We start from the raw sequence: 23,915 nt of genomic DNA, 5'->3' as shown, positions 1-23,915 counted from the left end.
ATCAGTTTCGTAGCCCCATCATAGAAGGCCACCAAATTGGTCAGGCAGTATTTACCCTTAGTGAAGCCATGCTGGCTGTCACCAATCACCTCCTTGTTTTTCATGTGCCTTAGCATGGCTTCCAGGAGAATCTGCTCCAAGATTTTGCCAGGCACAGAGGTGAGACTGAGTGGTCTGTAATTCCCCAGGTCATCCATTTTCCCCTTCTTGAAAATGGGGGTTATATTTCCCTTTTTTCAGTCATCGGGATCTTCACCTGACTGCCATGATTTTTCAAATATGATGGCCAGTGGCTTAGCAACTTCATTTGCCAGCTCCTTCAGGACTCACGGATGGATTCTGTCAGGTCCCATGGACTTGTGTACATTTAGGTTTTTAAGATGGATATGCAAGAGATTTGCATGATTTATATATAATACAATGAAGCATTTTTTTGTCTTTTATAGGGTGGAAGAATTCATTAAGCAGATTCTTGATACAGGACCATACCATTCACATAGGAAAATTATTTTTATTTATGCAATTTCCTGTCTTAAATATGCAAATATGATATTAAATATCTAAACGAAAGTAAGAATCTGACAGTAAATGCCTCAACTCTTTGCTCTATTTGATGATGTATTCAGTATTTTCACTAATTCCACTGAAACACAGGGGACTCTACATGCTCCCTAGTTCTTGAACCTCCCAAATATTCTTCATAGAACTGATCTACAGGCATGAAGAATGTAAATAAATAAGTACAGGAAATTCATCTTTCGAATCCTGAATTTCCTGGGTGGTTAAATACGTAAATAGATAAAATATTTTTTGCTATATAATTACTTACATATTTTATCACCACAAACTCTTATTGCAAAAATATAAACAAAATACAATTGTAGAAGAAAAACTGTCTTTTTATAGTGTAAGCTGACTTCTTTCCCTCAAAGGAGGTTTGCTCTCTTAAGGAGCCTCAAAACAGTGATTTCCTAACTTTTACATCTTAAATTTTCTTCCCCTTTGAACAACAATAGTTCGAGATTTTATGTAAACATAAGCATCAGTGTTCCATGAAGATGCATGAAAAGGAACGTGTTAGGCAATCTTAATTAGAAATAATGGGGGGTTTCATAGTTAAGCCAGTTTTATGCTCTAGGCCAGGAAAGAACAAAGCCATTTCCTTTGTAGCCACATCATGTAAGTGGTCAGTGTCCTCCCAGAATGACCATTCACTTTGGAACACTTTGGAACATGACATGAAAGAATCTGCCAGTTGGCCTTGTTCTGAGCAGGATGCTTTAGGGAGTTCCCTAGAGAATCCTGATGTTCACTTCACACTCACAACTAGCTGAAGCTCCTGAGAGTGGTCTGGCAGCAGATCAGCAGCTGCACACCTTTTTATCCAGGAATGAAAAAAATAAACCCCTGTGTTTTTAATCACAGCATTCTTGAAATCAAAATGTCATAGTAGCATAATACACTGTTATCCTAAGTGGCTAACACAGGTGATTTCCCTGGTAAAAGGACTAACTAACTGTTTATTCTGTGCTATAAAAGCAAACCAGTCTTCTTGTCTCTTTCTTACAGGCTACATAATAAAGCTCAAAGACATTATTAAATACCTCACCTGCTTTATCACATGGCATTTCCTGTGGAAGAATTCAAATGAGTCTAGTGCAGAAAATAAGCATTGCCATACAGCCTGGGGAGACAAATAACATTTCCACAGATGACTTGATTATCAGCAAATTAGCACCAACAGAACAAATGGCAGCAATTCAAGCATCACTGAAAGAAGGTGTTTCCAGAAAACGCCATAAATGGAGAAGGAAGAAAAGAAGCAAGTATTTGTCACCTATGCAGCAATGGTTATCTTCAAATGTAAAATGACTCAAAGGTGCTGGGAAATTAGCAGTTGAATAGGTAACAAGGTTTAGAAAAAAATCAATTTTATACTGACATTTTCAAACAGAAAATGAATGGAAGAAAACTTGTTCCCCACAAATTCTAAACTTGCCATTGTTTCATTTTCTGTTATCTGTTCTTGTCTAAAATATGTTATAAAATTTTTTCATCTCTCCTAAAGATTACTAAGACAAGAAAACTTCCATCCACTGTAAAGAAATAGTGATTCAGATGCCTAATGGTAGAAATGCCAGAATTTCACAGTAGATCAGATCACGGTCTGATCTACACAGGAAGGCAAAGAAGTTTCTACTGCTTTTATAATTCATTTTTCCCAGAAAAGGCTGACTTCTTGAGATGTGCTTATGCATGAAAACCTTGATAGCAGAATGCTCATTTTTAATAACACTCAAATGATTAAAAAAAATATCTTTAAACAATAATTTACTGCAGCGACCATATGCTAAGTCCAGGTGACTGTGCACCTAACGTGATTACTCACAGATGCATGGCAATATGAAGCAAGAACACGTTACATTTCACAAGGTTTGGCTAGTCTCATATCAAAGTGCAAGGTCAGACACACAGATGAAAGTCCAGAGAACATTAGAATTAATTTAGGCAATTCCTTTTTCTTTGCACTGCTCATCAAAATATTACTTCTGTTGAATTCTAATATACCAAGTAAACTATATGGGAATGGGTAGCTATTTCCTACACACAGTTTTAAAATTGTTGCAAGTGCAAACTATGTGTCAAAGCCAACATACAATATTATTTAAATTCTGGATAAATCTTTGTTCTTAAGTATTCTACTGTGTTTTAATTTTTAATGTCTTCCTCTCAATCTGAGGGGAAAACTTCATATTTTTATAAATTTAGCCCAAATCTAGATAGTTAATGTTAAAGTATTACATACACATATAAATGCATTTTGTGGGAAATTAATACATATCTCATATGTCTAGACATTGTCTGTGGTTTATGACATCAAATTAATTACTGAATTTTATACATAGCTCTAAACATGTTGTTTTTCTACTCACAGAGTCCTACCAAGTTATGAATCATTTTGAGGGAGGGCAAAATGAGTGAAAGAACACCTGAACTCTGAAAAAACAGAGCATATGGGGTGACAGTCTTACAGTTTTCTTTCTGGGTATCTCAAACGGAGACTTGAATGTGGAGATGAAAACACAACTGTTCTTCCTCACTCACACATCCTCATATGATTCCTGCTTCCTCATCCTTCTTTTTGATGGAAGTTGTCACAGACTTGTTTTAAATCATATGTACAAAGTATAAACATTATTAAGCAGATAAATAGATTTATGACTCACTGAGACATGAGATTGTCCTACTTATGACTGAAATCACAGAAATTGGACCAATAACATTTATTTTCAAAACCAAATACATTGACATACTAGTCAATGATTAGAAATAAAGTCAGAAATGTTAAGTTAGGAAAAATCTCTATAAAAGCTGCTAGTAAAAGAAACCTCTAACGTTAGGGTGGTATTATAAAGTATTGCTCGACAAATCAGGAATTCTGCAAGTGTATCTCAGGGAACAAATGTAGCAAAGTCCCCAGGTGGGACGGTTCCAAGATAAATGCATGTAACAACCTCCTATTTTACTCCTGGTTTTGCAGCTTTGTGAAAGGAGTTGACCTTTAAGTAATGTACAGAATATACACAGGCAACATATAAAAATTAAGAAGATTTCCCATTTTTTAACATGACATTTAAATATTCTTTTTATTGAACAATTTATAAAACTTCTACAGAATGCAAAAAATTTTGGAGACTTTAGGGATGTTAATCTTATAATTAACAGTCAGGGACATACTTTCTTTGCACATATAAGACAGTGATATTCCAAACCTATTGCTATGAACTTTACAGTAATAGACAACCATCTGCCTTCATACTAAAGCATTACATTTTTTCCACTCGTGTGTGTGGATGTCACAATGAAGCAGATACAACCTCTTAGTTAATAATTGTTTCATGGATGAAAAAATGACACATTTAATATTAAAGTCAAAAGACTTATTTACTCAGAAAGGAAAAATAAAAAAGCTAGCTAAGAGTAGCCTACCCTTCATTGTGTTCCTTATCCACACAATCTTCCCTTTCTAGTGTATGACCTAGCACTCACTACTCAGTAATAAAGTTTAAATTTACACTGACACCAAATTTTCTATGCTGCATTTAAGGTTAGAAGTTAGGGTTTTTAAAGAAAAACTTGTAGCAACTTTTTATTTCCAGATAACTTTGGTAATCTGTAGTATACTTAGGCATATATCCAGCATTGATAGCTTCAGTTTGACTTTGGCAAATACGCTGATTCATACCCACAAGTTTCTGTCTCATTAGGAAATGGAGATAGATTTCCACTTTTCAAAATTGTCACTTAGAGGCATTTCAGATTCAGAGGTATTTGATTGTAAATATACTATGCATTTAAATGAACTGGCTTGGCCCTAATATGTCCGTAATGACTATTTTTACTTGGAATACATTTCTTGTATGGGCAGAACAACCTACTGAAGTTTATTAGTTAAAGAGCAATCAAATAGGAAAATGCAATAACACATATAATAACACTATCAAATTAAACCACATAATTGAGATAATAGCATTCACTTTCGCTCTAGAAGTTGGTCTTATACACTGTAAGAAATATACAGTTGTTACTAAGTGGCATATCTTAAGCTAGAAATATGCAACACATTCTAACGAAGCCAGAGTATCTAAACAGGGTTTGTGTATAGGACCCCGTGGTATGCCATATTGACTGTTACTATCTCAGCTGAGTGTGTGATATATTTTCTTGCTGATCTGTAGTTAATGGTAGGTACAAGGTAGACCACTAAGATGTTGAATAAGCATATATTACTGGAATGTAGAGGTATACATTACGGCATGATTAAAACAGATCACAGCTATCTCTAAGGAGTTAAGAGACAATTTTATTGACTGGAAAAAAATTCTGGATTGCATAGATGATAATTTAGTTTATCACTTCAATGTTTAGAGTAAATAATTATAAAATGGTTACAGATGCCCTTATCTTCTACAATTGTGAGTTTTTTCCATACTTCTTGAAGAACTGGTCTCTGACTATCAAAGGTTTAAAGTGCTAGTTCAGTTGGGCAATTTCTGGTCTCATTACATGAAATTTTCAATCTCATTGAAACTTTGGAATTAAGTAAAATGACATTATGCTTCAGTTACTTTTCATCTGTTAAATACAGGATACATCAAATCTGATCCTGATCTACCTAAACGTGCAATATGACAGCATATACCCTTCACTGTAGCTGCCTCAGTGAGTCACATACCACAACCCTGGCTGACCCAGGACTGCTAAACATGAAGAAAGAAGCTATTCCCTGTATTGATGGGGGGATTGTAGGATGTAAAAATAGAGCTCTATGAAAAGAGGAAATCCTTAATCGGTCTTCTTACAGAAAAGGAAGAAGAAGAGGAATGTTCAAGAGCTATTAAAAGACATCCAATGCAGAAAAATGGATCGCTGTTAAAATCTTATCATCAAGCATGCCTGCAGGGTTCTGCAAAGCAAACAGCATCTCTTCCAAGTATAGAAAAAAAAAAATATCTCATGGAAATTAGACACAACCAGCGAAAGGATGAAATGATTATACAACTGAGGTTATATTCTCAAAAGGATCTAATTGTTTCAGAGTTTTTTTAAGGCTTGCATTTTGATTTTATTGAATGGAAGAGTTACCAGTGTGTCTAACATAGGATGCTTCAGTCCTAATCTTCAGAGATTTGGTTTCAACTGCAATTTATTGTAATAATCCCCTGCTTTTAATCTGCTCTACAGGCAGTCATTATTCAGTCATATTTTCACACATTTTTGAAACAAAGTAACAAAGAAAGAAGGTGACCGCTTCATTTACACAGGTAAGATAAACATGCAAAATTCCCTTGGAAATATCATTGAAAGACAATCAACTCATTACATTGTATGAACTCAGCAGGCCTGTATTGGTTAAATTTCAAAGGAGAAATGATTTAGGATGATGTATTTTTGAATGAGCAACCCAAATATAGCTGTTTCTGTCGATGGACTGAAAGGTACTTCCATTAAAGTCTGTGACACAGGGAGGTAAGTACTCAGCCCAGATAATATAACTAAAAGATAGATTATGTCAGTTTTCATTAAAAACACCAAACTGTCAAAGACTCCTGGAGACTGACAGATCAACAGGAAGATAAGATTAGGTCAGTAGAAGGCAGCAATCTGACACCAGTGGAGTCCAGACAAGGTATCACCCAACAGAGTGGTTGCGTATATACGCTGTTGCAGCCTGTCACCCCAGGATGTCTACTTTTGCTTAAATTTAACATTGCTTACTCCTGGCAGACCCCTTGAGAAAAGGCAAAATTTGCTCCCATCCAAAATACTGCAGATGATGCTGATGTAAAGGATGTCAACTGCATTCTTTGGAACACAGAAGGGATTTCTGGCACATAAAATATGGGTTAATAAATAAAATACGTTATTGAAATAATGAAAAATCTTCATTGCAACACCCATAGAATTGTAACTTAATCTATTCCCTTTGAAGGAAACGTGCTTTTTTTGTTCCAATATTTTATGGCTCAGTTTGCACAACTGCCATGCACTGAAAGCAAGTGCAAAGACTATGTCCAGATACCAAATGCATAGAAGATAATCACGGAATTCAACTTAATTACTTAATTACACTGACAATTTGAAATTATATGATTTAATTTATTATAAAATTGGGAAAGGCTGAAAGATAAAACAGTCTCTGGTATCTAAGCAACACATGACAATTTCTTTTTTATTTTAAGCTTACAATCATTGATTGCTTTCACATATAGTGAGTGTAATGATAATGACCTACTTTCAGACAGTAATACATGGTGATGTTAGCTCAGATATACTGTCAAAGTAGCAAGTGCATTTTTAACTCTAGTAGCTTGTATTTCATACCATTGGAAGTTCATTAGGAGGATGCCACAGTTATATAACCATAATCTATACACTTATTTTGTTTTTTTCCTGTACACTAGTAGTGCCCTTTAATACTATGAGAATTATTCACTGCCATTTATAACCCCCTGTACCATAAAAGTGAAAATAGTTTTTGAAGCCAGCTGTAAAATGTCACAAAAAGAATTTTCTGAAATCTAGTAATGCAAAATAATTGCAATTACAAAACAGTAACATAGATCAGTTTGTCTTACAGCCTTGATTCTTTTTACAAAGAAACCCAAATTATTTGAAGAATTATTTTTTATTCAAATTCTAATTAAATTATGTTCATTTGACTAATACATGCTTTATGAGCCACAGTAGTACAATAGAAGTACAAATGAGCAGCAGAGTAAAAAAAGCCTTTTTAAACAAAGGACCAGCCACAGTGGCAAAAAAAGACCTCAATCTGTAGAAATGGAAACTATGTAATCTTTTGAGGAGATCTTCTTATTTTCATAAGTTAACTTTCTTCTGTCTCAGAAATACTACTTTACATGACATGCATTCACACAGTGCACAACGATTTGCACAAATACTTTTTTTTTATTTACTCAAGCTTGCTATCTTTACTAGTGCCTGACTGATACCACCAAACTTATGCTGCAAGTAAGCATTATTCCAAATACCTCAATGAATTTACTTCTGAGTTTCCAACAGTAACTGAGATGAAAAGCGGGGAAACATGTTGATAGCCATCTCTTCCGCTTTTCCAGCTCCAAAAAGCATAAGAATTGCATTTCACAACTAATACAGAAAGAATGACCCACAACTACCTTTTTCGCAGAACCGACCAGTGAAGTGTAGTGGGCAGTCGCACTGAAATGAGGTGGCCCCAGTAGGCAGAGAGAGAGGATGACAAGTCCCTCCATTATGGCACAGTCCATCCTGGCATACAGATGGCAATGAGGGGAAAATCTGAGAGGACACAATAGGCTCAGGCAGCTCAGGCACATCAGAAGAAACCATAGGAAATGCTGTTGACAGATGTGTGGGTACAGGAATCCTGATAGGAAAGAGACAATATATCAAAACAACAACAACAAAAAAAAAAAACCCAAGACTTTTCCAGTTCACTTCAGCTTCATTTAAAAACAGTGTGTATGTGGGTTGTTTAGAAATTCAGATTATATTTAAGAAAATATGAGTACATTAGTAATTCCCAAATCAAGTCCACATCCTGAAATCTATCAGAGAGATAATGAAAGTATTTTTCCCTGAGAGTGCAAGAAATAATGTGCATGCATATAGCACGGTTTGTACGTGCTCTCACAATTCCTTTTTGGTGGATGAAAACAATGGAGTGATAAATAAATACAGGCTTGTATTACTAAGCATTTTATTGCTTGAAGTTACCAAATCTCATAAGGCAGTTCTACAAAACATGACTTTCATACAAGTATATTAAGCATGCACATTCAGAAGAGAAATGCTATAGTACAGCAATAGAGTATATTTTAATTCATAGATATAACTGGGGTGATGGTGACAGAAAGGCAGATGATTTTGCCTTCATTTTCCCCCATAACTTTTCTTGTTTGGAATGACATTCTCTCTCTCTTAAGTTTTGAGCCCTCACATTAACTACTAGACTGATATGTTAACCAGTAACCCCTTTTTAATTATATCCTACCGCAAAGTTGCTAGAAATAAATTAGCAATACCACCTGTTTGTCCTAATTGTCAGCTCTATTTGTTACTGCTTTTTGTTTCATCCAGAAAGCCAAACTTGCAACTCACTAAAACCATACAAATTTAAGGTTACTGATTTACTAGCCAGAACAACTTATATGCATCACAGAAATTACTAAGATGAGGGTAAAGCAACAGGAATCAAAAGTCACAGGAAGTCATGACCATTTAATAAGTTTGCATAATACTAAGACTTTATTCTTTCATTTTATAATGTTCAAGATGTTCTACTTTTTTCCAGAAAGTAACTTTTAATTCTGAAATTTGGCAACAGCAATCTAAATACCTTACTATTTTTACTTCACTGGTATTTTTAAACTTTCTGAATATTTCTCCTAAGTCTCCATGATGTGCAAAAAAAAAAAAAGAAAAAATCATATTAAAGAATGGGAGACTAGGTTGAACTGACATGTCGCTAACACTTTGGCCAAAACAGAAAATTAGAATTTAAATGCTTCATGCAATGGTTTATAGGTGTTACAGCTTGTGAAAGCCAGCATTTTCATCAATGTGTTAAATATCAAAAGTCAAATTCTTATTTTGGTGAAAATGGTGGTATATACCTGCTTTACAAAAAAATAAAATTAAAAAAAATTCATATATTGGCCACTGCTGCACCCTCCCCTCTGTCCTTGTCACCTGCTGTTATATCAGCTACAATGTCTGCTTACCTTATTGTAGAGATTGGAGTATGTTTTAACAAGAAGTATTTGAAAGGGATGATGCATCATGAAAATAGAGTGTGATGGAGCACCTTCAGTGTGACTTTGCATTCACAACCATGAGCATTTGTCTCCTTAAATCTATCTTCCAAATTTTTTATATATCTCGCTTAGCCATGACAACCTGAAAACTGACTTTAGTAGTTTACTTTTTTGCAACCCGTATGTGCTGCTTTGGGCCAGGATAGGATTAATTTTCTTCATAGTAGCTAATAGAGGGCTACATTTTAGATTTGTGCTGGAAACAGAGTTGATAACACAGAGATGTTTTAGTTCTCTCTGAGCAGTGCTTACACAGAGGCAAGGCATTTTCTGCTCTTCACCCCACCTCACCAGCAAGTAAGCTGGGGGTGCACAAGAAGTTTGGAGGGGACACAGCCAGGACAGCTGATTCCACTTGACCAAGGGGACATCCCATAGAATATGACATCACGCTCAACAATACAAGCTGGGAGAAGAAGGAAGGGGAGGACCTTTGGTTTTATGCTCTTTGTATTCCCAAGTAAACATTACACGGGATGGAGCCTTGCTTTTCTGGAGATGGCTGAACACCTGCCTGCTGGTGGGAATGAATTCGTTGTTTTGCTTTACTCGCACACACAGCTTTTGCTTGATGTATTAAACTGATGTATTAAACCCATGAGTTTTCTCAGTTTTACCCCTCCAATTCTCTCCCCCATCCCATCAGGGAAAATAAGCAGGTGTATCTGCATGGTTAATTAATGAGCTTGCTTAATTGCTGGCTGAGGTTAAACGATAACACTATATTTTTAAAAGTACTAACAAACTTCATAGCATTCTGAAAGAAAACAATAAAACATATCCCAAGTAAGTACATTGTCTGTAAATATCACTATTGAAAAAATCAGTTATATGAATTATTAATAGATCACCTTTACAGAGAAGACGATACCTGCTGAGAGGCAGGTAGCAAGGAAAAGAATCTAGGAACAGGAAGGACAGAAATAATTTGAGACAAAGTAAATATCTAAGGGGAGCCAGAGAAAGGCATAGTAATTGAGAAACAGTGGAGCCTGGGAAAGAACAAAAGGGACACAGGGCTTATGTGACAGCGAAGAGGAGATGTGCAGAGCAATAATGGTAACGAAAGCATTAGAAGGGGATACTGAAGCAGAGACACAGATTGTATCCAAAACAAGATAGCCAAAACACTCACACTGTGGTGCTTAGAAATGAGGATATAGTGATTCTAATGTGCTTAAAAGCCATCCACTTGATTGGGAGAAATGCACCCAAAAAGATGGCAGACAAAAAGAAGAATAAAACCAAATCTCTAAAAGGTTTTGAAGGCAGAAGACATTCTGATAAGAGGCTTGGAATTTTAAGAAAATAAGTGACTTCCTGTTTATTTCCATTTACATGAATAGAATAACATTAAAATTACAACAGAGAAACTACTGGGTTTATAACCACCCTTTTTTTCTCCTAAGGGAAATAACTAACATAATCTTCATATAGGCTATTCCATTCAGAGTAACACTAAGAGTACACTAATGTGTGTGTTGTCTTCCACCAGGCTAGCACAGCAAATTAAAAATGTTCAGTCACCTGCTGCTGAGATTACAACCAGTGATTAAAAAAAAAAGTAAAAAAAATAAAATCTTCATTTTCTCCCCAAACATAGCCTAAATGTCTGAGAAACTCTGAACTAATTACGTAAAGAACCAGGAGACATTTCTTGGGAGCTATTACTAGGATTTGGGGTTGCTTTTTCTGTTCCTTCTGGGAAAAAAAAAAAAAAGAACAAAAAACCAAAAACAAACAAACAAACAAACAAACAAAAAAACCCTAAAAAGCAACAACAACAAAACCACAAACCCCCTAAAATACATTTGGGGAAGAATCAAGGCATAAACTGCACTCTCACTACAAGTTATTACAGAGATCATTTCTTTAATGACAGATAATCCTATAAATGACCATTGCAAAATTTACTCCTCTGAACCTGGTTACAGCTAATGTCAGGAATAAAATACTGAACAAGAGGATATTTGCCTCACTGGCAGGTTGTGCATTCTTGCATCTACTTGGAAGCACTGATCTACAGCCGTGGATGTTTCACATGCCATTTCTGATGGGAAGCTACTGTTTTTCTCTAAAATAGAATGACAGGAGTGTGCTTCAAATGGCACTTTATGAGTGCAAGTAATGCAGCCTGGCTTCATTTTTTGGTTGACATTCTAATCCACAGAGAAGCGAGAAAGGAAAGCCCCTTGGTAGGTTGATTTCTCCCTGGTTCATTTGCTAGCATTTTGTTGGGTTTGTCAGCCTTTGCTGTGTTGTTCTAGATGTTTTGCTTATAGATGGTGCCTGACTGCTTAGGTGCAGATGCCCTGTGGCTCGCTGGCTTACTGGAAAAGCAGAGAAGAATTTGGCTTGGCTGGTTAGTAGGACAAAGGTCTGCAGCTGGACTCACAAGCCGTTCAAGCTGCTGCTGCAAATAATCAATGACCTCCGGCCAACACAGTTTAACTAAAACATTTATTTGAATCAAGAGCTGGGAAACGTTTAAAGAAACATAGTAATTGAGGTGTTACAAGTTTTGTCAAAGTGTAACAAAAATAAATAGGTCAAAACTTGATTCACTGATACTGCCCAACAAGCCTGCAATTTTCTGTTTGTTTGCTTGTTTTTTCCCAGACTGTCGTTGCCTCTGTTGTGGTTTAAGCCCGGGCCGTAAATTAGAACCACGAAGTCTACTTCCACCTCCACCCTTTCTTTGCCCCGTTCCTGGAGGGATGGGGAGGAGAATCGAAAGAATGCAACTTCCATGGGTTGAGATAAGAACAGTCCAGTAACTAAGGTATAACACAAATCACTACTGCTACCACCAATAATAATAATGATAAAGGAAATAACAAGGGAAGAGAATACAGCACCTCACCACTCGTCGACCGATACCAGTACCTCGCCCCCCACCCAGCAGAGTTCCAGCCCTTCCGGGCGACTCTCAGTTCTACATCCTGGGCATGACGTGCTGTGGTATGGAATACCTCTTTGGCTAGTTTGGGTCAGGTGTCTTGTCCCTGCTTCCTCCCGGTTTCTCCTCCTTCCTGGCAGAGCATGAGACTCACAAAGTCCTTGATCAGGGTAAACATTTGAGCAGTAACTAAAAACATCGGTGTTATCAGCTCTGATCCCAGGCTGAAAGTCAAAACCACCGCGCTGCACCAGCTACTAAGCAGGAGAAAAAATGACTGCTACTGCTGAACCCAGGACAGCCTTGCATGTCAGTAATGCACAGAAAGATCTTCTAAGTTGCTGTGAGCATCAACACATTCTTTTTAACCTTAAAATTAGCTCAAACAGCTGAAATTTAAAGGCCTGCAATCTTGTGTTTCGTAGCTGAGTGCATGCAAGTTTGAAATGCTTGTCTAAATATAGGTGTTAGTGCAATCTGAAGTCTTGGTTGTTCCATATTACACTTTGCCACTTTGCCACTCAAACAGATGTATGATAAACTGAATGGCAGGAATCTATGAATCATGCTTGATGTTATATCATTAAAGTGAAAGTACATATACTAATACCAACTGTGCTCCCCACTCCCCTGTGCTGTCCTCTTTTCTAAAAGAGCCTGAAACTATTAGTGTGTGGAGTTAGAAGCACTTTTAACCTAGTTGATTCTATGATTTTATCTGGCTGAACGTGAGCCAGTAGTGTGCCCCAGCAGCCCAGAAGGCCAATGGCCTGTATCAGAAATAGTGTGGCCAGCAAGGCCAGGGCAGTGATCTTCCTCCTGTACTTGGCACTGGTGAGGCTGCACCTCAAGTACTGTGCTCACTTCTGTGTCCCTCACTACAAGAAAGACATAGAGGTGCTGGAGCGGGTCCTGAGAAGGGCAACGAAACTGGTGAAGAGTCTGGAGAATAAGTCTTATGAGGAATGGCTGAGGGAACTGGAGTTGTTTAGTCTGGAGAAGAGAAGGCTCAGAGGGGACCTTATAACTCTCTGCAACTGCCTGAAAGGAGGATGGAGATAGGAGATGACTGATCTCTTTTCCCAAGGAAGAAGCTATAGGACAAGAAGTAACAGCTTCAAGCTGCTCCAGGGGAGGTTAAGATTGCATATTAGGAAAAAATTCTTCACCAAGAGGGTGATCAGGCATTGGAACAGGCTGCCCAATCACTGGTGGAAGTGGTGGAATCACTGTCCCTGGAAGTGTTCAAAAACTGTATATATGAGGCCCTTAATGACACGGTTTAGTGGTGGACCTGGAAGGTGTTGGAATAAAGGTTGGACTTGATGATCCTAAAGGTCTTTTCCAACCTAATTGCTTCTATGATTCTGTGGATTAAAAAGTTAACAAACCTTCTGGGATGCCCCAGCTGTGCTCTGACCAAGCAATGCAGGGACTGAGCTGCCTTGTCACTGATTTAACCCCTGTACCAGTGATCAGGGCAGAAAGCTGGGACTGTTCAGCCTGCAGAAGGGAAGGCTTGGGGGGATCTTGAGAAGTTGTAGAAATACCTGAGGGGTATTTTTATTTTTTTTTTTTAGGGGAGATTTATCTGTATGAAGGACTTCAAACTGAGACCTGCAAAGAGAGCAGACTTGTCTCGAAAGCAATTCATTATCAGGCTGATGGCAGACATGTCTACAGAAGCACTCTGACATTTTTCCATGAAGCAGGTTGATGAGACATGCAATGGTACTGGAGTCCCAGTGATATGATAACATCTCCACTGCCTATATCTTCTGGTACTTACACACTTAACATTTTATTACTGAAGTAATGGATTTAGCCTTATCTGATATGAGTACGATAAGGAAGTTTGTATTTTTAGCTTGTCAATAAAGTAATTTGTGCTGGGAAGCAACTGCTGTTATTTGCAATTTTCTTTGGTGGAAAAGTGTATACATGTCATTTTTCTTAGGTTGTGACAGAATATTATTTTAAGCAAGTGTTTTAGATTTTGGAGCCAAAGGAAAGATTTTCCAAGGGCATTAGCATGCATGGTAGAATATAATTTCAAAACTTTCTGAAGCTGAAAACAACTTCACTTCATGGAAATGTTGGTGTAAACAGGAATAAAACACTAGTACCTTGCATGTAATTTGGCAAGAATGAACAAAGCTTTTTACAGGTTGTTTACTTAAATATTCACAACCATGTCAAGGACAATACTTTAAATAGTACGTCACTGATAGCAGTGAATCCTTAGAACAGCATATCTGCATGCTTACCTTACTGGAGAAACCACTTAAATCACTCAACACAGTAATTTAGAAAGCAATTGAAGAGATTACTAGAGAGGGATACATTTCAGCAGTTTGCATCTGAATTTTATTTCTTCTCCCTCCCTTCCTCCCTCCCAAACCTCAGTGTTTGTTTGATTTGGAAGAATCAGGTGTTTGCCTAATAGAGATGACTTATGATCAGGCATGTCTCTGAAAAATTCAATTCACAATGTATGTTCTAGGCCACAAGACCAGCTTCTCCCTCCCACTAGGCACAATATTTGGTAGCAGAATTCAATGATACTGTAGTTGCAGCTTTCCATTTAAAAATTCACAGTTGGTCTAACATTATTTGCAACTGCTTTTGCACACACAGCATCTCGTTTAATGGTGCAAACTCTTAGCAATGAAAATAATATATTCAATATACAGTGCAGCTGAGGATGTGAGAATACAATTAACAGATATAATGAAGTTTATGGAAGTTTGGTTTACAAATCCAAATTAAAAATTATGAACTCCAGGATGCATAGCAGTGCCAGATATGGGAAGAAATGTCAGGTATGGAAAGAGGTAAAAGGGGAAAGAGGAAAAGGAAATACGTGTACTAAGAGACATCTTCCTGTTTTGTTTGCTTTAAAGCATGTAGATTCCATAGACTTTGCAACAGATAAATAAGTTAATGACACAGAATTTGCAGCAACAACACTTTATGTTGAAAGTCTAATAGAAAAAGCCTTCCTAAATAAGACATTGAAGTGAGTTTACCTTAGATCATCTTTGAAAAAAAATATCTCAGTCCCTAAGTTTAGGGCATGACAAATCATGATTTTGCTAGAACTGAATTTCTATACCAAATCCAGTCCTCTTTTTACTTGGATCGCTTTCAGAAGTAAGCAAGCACTGAATCTTTCAACTGTTCTCAATGATCTTTGGCTTAGTTTTGCTGTTTCACATCTTTTCCCATCCTCCCTTTGACTCTTGACTTCCTATTATTCAAACAGTAAACTAAAAAAAAAAAGGTGAGGAATCAAAACTACTGAGCACTGAGTAGACCAATGTGCCAATCTTAAACTTTCTGTAGATCAAGCAAATCTCAAATCTGCCTGAGCTTCAGCTTTCTTTTTCACATTTACTCAATAACCACTGTTAGGAAACCTCTTCTCTGTTTCATCTTGCAACTGCTTAGAAAAACAGCACTTAAAATGCCCAAGTATTGCATCTTTTTATTGATTTATGAAGCTACTTTTGTTTCTTGAATCTAGTGGATTTGAATGAGAAAAACACTTTCATTCCCTCCTTGAAGATTCTCTCAGCAGATCAGAAATGTTATTTTTTGAACATGGCACTGTACTTGTACATCTGAAAAGCCCCTGTAAGATCAGAATACAACCATCCTGTCCCAGTCCTAACTGGCTGAGTAAGAGAGATGCTGTGAGAGCTATCTGAAAAATCATGATTCAAGAAGAGAGTCACTACTGTTTACCAAAGCTTCTATCTAGCTTCAAGGACTAAAGACATTCATCCACCTCAATAATGACATCCAGAATTTAGACTCCAAAATGGAAGATCTACCTATGGAATTTTATTGCTCAATGTGTCTGTGAAGGACAAAGGAGAATCACTTCTTGCTCCTGAATATGCAATTGATTTTCTAAGTGATAATTCATCTCAGGCAAGACTCCTACATTTAATTCTCAGGTCTGTAGTACCTAAACATTTGGTCTTTGCTCACAGTGAAGATTCTTCAGATGGCTGGAGCCCTGCTTCAAAGAAAGAAAATTAAATGCTTCAAGAGCAATTGATACAATGGAAAAGTCTGTATTCAGATGAATAACCCAAGAGATGGGGAACCATATGCAAACACTTTTGCTTTCTCCACTCATCTCAATGAATGCTTGTTCCATGCAGGACAAAACAGACTGAGGAACTGGTTCGGTGAGTTCTTACAGTCCTGGTAGCAGACTAGCAAGTTGATAATTCTATCAAGCTGAGGACACAACTGAAGTCAAGTATCTCATAAACCAGAACAGTGCTCTTACTACTGATATGAAGAATAAAAAGTGAAAGAAAATATCTGCCATCATTGGCTATGTTTTGTACACTCTCCTCTCAATTTCTTCTGGGCATGCCTAATAGATCTTGCTCCCTGTGAGATAAACTTAGGAATAATGAGTAGAGGCATTCTCAGACTCTAATAGGAGTGAGGGGTACTATAGAAAATCAAGGCACTTCCATAAATACATAGAAACACACACTTTGGCAGGCTGGAACTTCAATGCACCCTGATTACATTACAGATAAAATGTAGTACATACTTAGTTCTAAGATGTATCATATAAGAATAGTTTAGGCATCTGAATAATTTTTAAAAACATTTTGCTATTCAAAGACTGTATGACTGGAGAGAGAAAGGAATATAAAAAGGCATTCTGTACCACTCACTATGAAATTACCATGAGAGCTGGCCTGCAAGCAGGAGGACACAGAAATAAGAAATTATTAGTACAGGAAGAGTTCAAAATGGAGATTACTGTTATGTATTATTTAGTCTTTCAGGCTTCATTTCGAATTATATCTTAATGCTGGAGAATGGCTGGCATGCATACACACAAACATCATTTATTCATCAGTAATCTGGTATTTAATTAAAAAATTACTTCATTCTCATTGAATGCATAAAGAGGAATGCTGTAAGTATGACAAGTCAAAAGCTCCCTGTGATATTAACAGAGTGAAAAAAATGTATTACCAAAAGCTTCCTAGATAGTTGTCCTGGGTTCAGCAGCAGCAGTCAGTTTTTCTCCTTCTTAGTAGCTGGTGCAGCGCTGTGGTTTTGACTTTCGGCCTGGGAATAATACTGATAAAGCCAATGTTTTCAGTTGCTGGTCAGAATGTTTACCCTGACCAAGGACTTTGTGAGTCTCATGCTCTGCCAGGGAGGAGGGGAAGCTGGGAGGAAGCAGAGACAGGACACCTGACCCAAACTATCCAAAGAGGTATTCCATACCACAGCACGTCATGCCCAGGAGGTAGAACTGAGAGTGGTCCGGAAGGGCTAGAACGCTGCAGGGTGGGGGCGAGGTACCGGTTGGTGAGCGGTTGTATTCTCTTCCCTTGTTATTTCCTTTATCATTATTATTATTGGTGGTAGCAGTAGTGATTTGTGTTATACCTTAGCTATTAAACTGTTCTTATCTCAACCCGTGGGAGTTGCATTCTTTTGATTCTCCTCCCTGTCCTTCCAGAAGCGGAGGGAAGAAAGGGGGGGAGGGGGGAGAAGTGGACTTCGTGGTTCTGATTTACGGCCTGGGCTTAAACCACAACAATAGTATTTTACAAGTTAACAGATAAGGAACTAAAATAATAGACCTTTATGTACTTTTATTCTATGAGGAAAAAATATTTTACAGTCAATAAAGCATGTTTCACAGATGAGAGAGCAAACTACAGCCCATAGTGGATCTGGGTACTGGGGTTTACTTAAGAACTGATGAGATTAAAGATTTTACCCTGCTTGTTTATCTCACACTTTCCCTCATTCCACCCTATGCCCCGTTATGTTCACTAGTTTTCCACTTCCCAGCAGGAAGTTTGCTGCTGGTCTGGGAAGCTCAAGTGGAAAGCAATGTCGATTCACGTTGCTGGTCTTAACTGTTACCAGCTGTGGTCCCTGGTATTCATCTCCATGCACCTTCCTCATCTACATTACCTTCCTCCACTTCCAGGATCCTCCAGGCAGAATGTTTACCTCCTTCTTTCCCAGCCCCCTTCTTTTGTCCAAGACCAAATCTTCAGGAGTTCTTAGTTTTCAGCACTCACTTTCTTTTCCAGAACCCCTAGCACCTATTTTTCCCAACCAAAATAGTCTCTTTGTGCAGAAGCACAATGTAAGATTAGCCTCCTACAGGGTGCTTTTGTCTCATGAATTTTTATTAATTGGAAGCTTCAGGATATGCAATTATTTTTTGGTCCAGAAAATATTAAAATTTATAGCCACCTCATACTGATTGAAGCTATCAAGTAGGAAGCTTCTATTTGAGAATTCACAAGTTCAGCTTGGGATATTTGTATGTACATTATCTGCTGCCTGCTATTACTTCCAATTCAATATTTTCTTTTTTTTTTTCCCTTACAGCATTATCATATTTTAGAGTGTCCTAGTGTAAGAGGCAATACTGGTAGAGGTCTTTTCTTTCTTCCTCATATTAATATGGAAAGACTGTAAGAGTATATTAAATAAAGTTACATTCTTACTAATGGGATTTTCCTAAAGGAAGGTTGTTAAATGCTGGAGCATGGAATATTTTTCTTTCACAATTTTCTGACCACAATGTACTTGTATTGAGCACTGCCACTTTACTTGAGAGTGAATAAATACTGTAACAGTGACAATGACAGCAGCAATAAGAACAATCAATAATAAAGTAATTAAAATGTTCAATACTTGTGACCTTATGTTCATTCCATTTTCAATTCCAAATTCTCCAAGACTTCAAAATGCCACCCAAACCAGCTTTTCTCTTCTTAAATATTTTGAAGAAATTTTATCCACTAATAAAGCTCTAGGGCAGAATTCACTTTGTCAAACATTTGCTGCCTAAGAGCTTGGAAACTTGCCTGACCTATTCCCTTCCTTCTCCCTGTAGACAGTCTATAGGCAGGGAGAGGCATCTCCAGTTCAACCCATTCTAAGAAAAAATACCACCTTCTCCATTGACTAGAGATGGAGCTGAACAAATTAACTCTCATTTGAGAATATTTTATATCTTCTGGTTTATGAAATGGATTTTATAGCTGGTAAATATTGGAAGCCAGTTACTGATGTTATACGTGTGTTTATAGTGCCCAGAAACTGAAGAGATCTAATAATTTCCCTTCATCTTCACACAATACTTACTCAATTTTATAACATCAATGAAATATGTTAGCAGATAGTTCTAAGAAATTAATGTATGGGCAACGTAATTTGGCCTTCAGCCTTGCTTCTTACAGATGTAAAAGCCTTAATACTATATCTTGCTAATTTTATAAGGAATTCTTTCAACAGTTAAGAAATGCTAACTCACACTTTATGTCATCTAGGACCTTGTATGAGTAACTAGCAGTGCAGCATCTTCTGCTATCTCTCCCTTAATTTTAGGATGGGTGGAGAAAGGAAAAATGGGAAAATCTGGTTTCAGAAAGCTGGTCTGGAGCATGTATACGCCAGTAAGCTTACTGCATAGAGACCGGTGTTTTTTTGAAGTTAAGTCATTTGTGTTCATGTCCTATTTTTGACACTGCTTGCAATTTTAACAGCTTAGGATTTCATAAGCTGAATCCAAGCTGACACCCTTCCTTTTCCCCATACATATGTGAATTACTTTAGATTTCTACTATTGCTATGATCAAGCACTGCTTCCTTTAAACTTCAGAGCTTCAAAAGAAATCTGTAAATCCATAACTAATGTTATACTAGAAATTTAGTAATCATTTGAGAAGATATGAGCAGGAGCTGAAGGGGTGGATACAAACCCCAAACTTATCTTTATATTTTATGTGTGATTTTGAGTGAATTGCCAAAAATATACATGAATACCTACAGGAGTTTTGCACATAAAGCAGTGATTTCTGTATACTCTGAACATCCTACACATTACAGAATTTGTCTTTTGGAAGACCAAATTCTTTTTGCAACCATTTTTTTTTTTTTTTGTAAGTTTTTGTAACGATTCATTTTAAAATTTACACATATATTCTGAATTGTTTACGCTTCTGGTTTCTGCTTTTCATATACTGGGTTTTTTTTATGAAAAACAGGAAGGATTTTTTTTTATTACCACAAATATATCAAAATGTGCCTTAATTTTTAGGTTAAATTTCTGAAGCATTTTCTCTTGACCCAAAAGCTGTGATTTCACTTTTAAAGAAGGAAGGAGGGAAAAAGAAATGTTACAACAGGATGCAAAGCTGTTCTTTTTCTGAATAGTTACTTCAACAAAGATCAATAGCATATTTTTTTAAACGTTATACTAGTATTTCAAGTCTGCAGGGGGCACTGATGCACTGTATATCTACAGTACTGCAGAGCAAGATTCAGACAGGATATGATTTAACAGTCCTGTAGGTTACAGGTACAGAAAAAACACATAAACAATTTATAGTCAATTTAGGTTTTGAGAAATTATGTAATTTAAAATATCCATATGAATTTTGGAGGGGAATTAATGTTTCTTTTACTGGTAAATATATTTGTTTTTCAGCTGCAAACAAGTAATTGTAAGGATAAGACTGTTTTCTTAACTTTATAACCAAGGACCTTTGAAGGATAATATATATTTCTAGTATTGCTTTACTTAATATTACAGCCTTAAACAAAAAGAAATCCTCATTCCCTGTAGAAAATAAAATTTTCTTTACAGCTCCCCAGAGAAGCCCATTTATTGACTGCTGATAATAACATTTTTATGTATTGATCAGCCAATACAGTTACTATTTGATTCACAGACTCATTTAGGCAAGAATGTATTACAGTAAGAAATAATTATTTATTTTAATAAATAATTACGCATTTTATCAGTTTAATTTCTCTATTTTAGCATCTAAGAATGATATCATCTAAGATGTAGAGATTTCCTGATAATAAGAATGTATTGCAAGTTATCAGTCAGCAACATACAGTAGACATGCATCAGTTTTGTCTCTTGTTTATCTCAGATCTTCATATTGCCTCCAGTTACAAATGTACCTTGCCCAATAACTTATGGCTGTTTAGAGAATCCTTTCTAGAAAGACATGGAATCTAATTTTAACACAGGAACACATGAAGAAGCCACCACTTCAATTGGTAGTTTGTACCAATTATAATCATTATTACTGTTACAGTTTTTTTGGCTTATTATCAATTCAGATGTTGTGGTTACAGCTTTCAGCCTCAGGATCTAACATGTTTGTTTCTGCTAAGCTAAAGAAACCTCTTCTCTGTCCAGTTTCTCCTCATTAAACATAAGTTCTATCTTCATATACACTATAACCACCTCAGTCATATTATACGAAAAAACCAGAGTGACTGAATAACAAAGTCTCTTTCTGTACACCTTTTGTAAAAAATACCCCCAATTTCTTTGAGGATTTTTAAATTAAACTTTTTATCTTTTGTACTTTTTTAAGCACTGCTCCAGTGCACACCAGTACACAATGAAATACAGCACAACCAGTATCGCAATCAATAGTGTACACAGAAATGAAATTGTCTTCCTACTTGCTTGTTCAGACACACAGAAATCATATTTATCATTTTGCTCCAGAAACTCTTCAGGACATTGTTCTTCCTTTGGGGTTTAGCCTGTTGAAAGCTGAACTTCTAATCTGAAATTTTGCACAAAATTAATTTCAAAAACATTACTACATATTTCCTTTTTTCAGGCTTTCTTTTTCTCATAATAATTAAACCTGAAATGTTAGAGCAATTTTAGAGGAGCTGTATTTTATTGCCAATGCCTCTTATGAAGTTAATGCTTATTAACATAACAAATTTTGATTTATAGGTTCACAATATCTATCTCCACAATGGATATCTTTTGGATATCAATAATATAAGAGACTTACTTAAAAAAAAAAAAAATAAATATAACTCACAAACCCATCCAGTTTTAAAGTTGTATTCTTTAATAATTTTAGATCTGAAATAGTTTTTATTAAAACTGCTTTGCCAAAAAGAAGCTCAAACTATCTTATTGATTGTGAAAAATGTTTGAGACTTTTTTTTAAGAATTGACTATTATTTATATATAATCTTGCTGATTGTTCCAGTTTTAGCTTTGTTAAATGAGATTTTTATAAACCCACAAATATTTTATAAGTTGTGAAGTCCTGTGGTCTTCACTGACACAGTGAAGGACACAGAATGAATGCCAACAGAGAGTTGCTAGACAGAATAAACTGAACTTCCAAGCTTCCCTCTTGACATTCTGGCTATTAGCAGTTGAAGGCAATTCTTATCACTTCTGTATCAAATTCAAAACTGAATCTCAAATATGACGAAAGTCAAAGTATTATACTGATTCAAGCTTCCATTAGGCAAATTATTCCTTTCACTATTACTTATTCTTACTTATTCTAATACGCTTCTCTTCATAATACAGTCTGGTTATAATAATACAAGGAACTTCATCTCCATTGAAAGGCACTCCCTGCACATAGCATGGAAGTCATGGAAACCTGCTCCAAAGAAGATTTAATTATTTGTGAGTATATAACAAAAGTTTTTTTTTTCTATTTCTAGGTTTCTGTAATTGGAATGACATGAAATGCTAGCACTAAAGCTAAGCGTCACTGCAGTCCAATAAGGAAAGATGCAATATAATTTCTTTTATTATTCAATTGATTTTAGACAATTCCTCCTGTTTTATAGTTTGCTTTTTCTGAACCAGTGCTCACAACAAATTTAAGACTAGATATTTAGGGAAATATTCCTAAAGCAGAATTCTGCCAAGCCATCCATGCACCCATCTGCAGGCTTTAGATGGGTAGAACAAAACTGAGATTATTTTTTTCTATTCTAAGAGAGTAGAAGAAGAGGGTTGTAATATTCATATACTTGTCTGGCTAGAAGCCCAAGTCATTATTTCAGGAACCTACTGAGCCATAGCACTTGATGTCTTGTGTCACTAAGATAATTTTTCTTAAGAATTAAGATAAAGTTTCCAAAGAGTATTACAATGGCTATGACATATTATGTTATTAATGTTGTAAAAAATACATGTAGTGAAGTTTTAAGAACATTGAAGAAGGGCTTTAAATTTAGTTTTTATTTTGTGAATCTGCTCCAGTTTTGTAAGAAAGTTGGGATGTTCTCAACCAAATCCTTTTTTTTTTTTTTTAATTCTAACAAAGCCCTTCTATTTTCATGTTTATGATATTACTTGGTTTTTAGGGGAAGCTATGCTGAAACCTGAAATAAAAGAAGATACACTCATTCATGAAAATGAGTCTTTCACATAAATCTTAAGAATGCATTTTCTTGATACATACTTTTTTATGGTTTTACTTTAAAAAAAAAAAATCATGCTCAAGCACAGTTCTTGTTTGGATGACAGAGTTTCTAGGGAAGTATAAATACTGAAAGCAATTTGGCAGAAGATAATGAACACCTTTGATAAACTAGAGCAACCCAAAATGTTGTGGCAATCTATAGTGTTCCTGGAACGGTGATCTTTGATGTGAAGTAAAAAAGGAGTCCTTCACATTTGTTGGAGCTAAAAATACACAGCAGATATTTGTATCTCTCCACCCATCTGATTACCATATAATCCACAGGTAAGAAAGGCTGAAAGACTGCAAAAAGGCTTTAAAGTTATCTTGGCAGCCTTCTAATTCTGATCACTCTTA

The 23,915-nt window shown here is 36.2% G+C and overlaps 1 protein-coding gene across 1 annotated transcript in view; it reads right to left on the bottom strand.

Moving 5' to 3' along the window:
* Positions 1–23,915, bottom strand: part of EYS (eyes shut homolog) — a gene marked incomplete at its 5' end in the record, with an annotated part of 835,842 nt that overhangs the window by 191,849 nt on the left and 620,078 nt on the right. Inside the window, one exon of the mRNA XM_080615919.1 lies at positions 7,704–7,933. Within this exon, the coding sequence (XP_080472045.1) occupies positions 7,704–7,933 (230 nt within the window). The remainder of the gene's footprint in view (positions 1–7,703; positions 7,934–23,915) is intronic.

The sequence above is a fragment of the Psittacula echo genome, assembly GCF_963264785.1.
Source record: "Psittacula echo genome assembly, chromosome: 4".
In the NCBI taxonomy this organism is placed as follows: domain Eukaryota; kingdom Metazoa; phylum Chordata; class Aves; order Psittaciformes; family Psittacidae; genus Psittacula; species Psittacula echo.
This window is presented reverse-complemented; position numbering and strand designations above follow the sequence as displayed.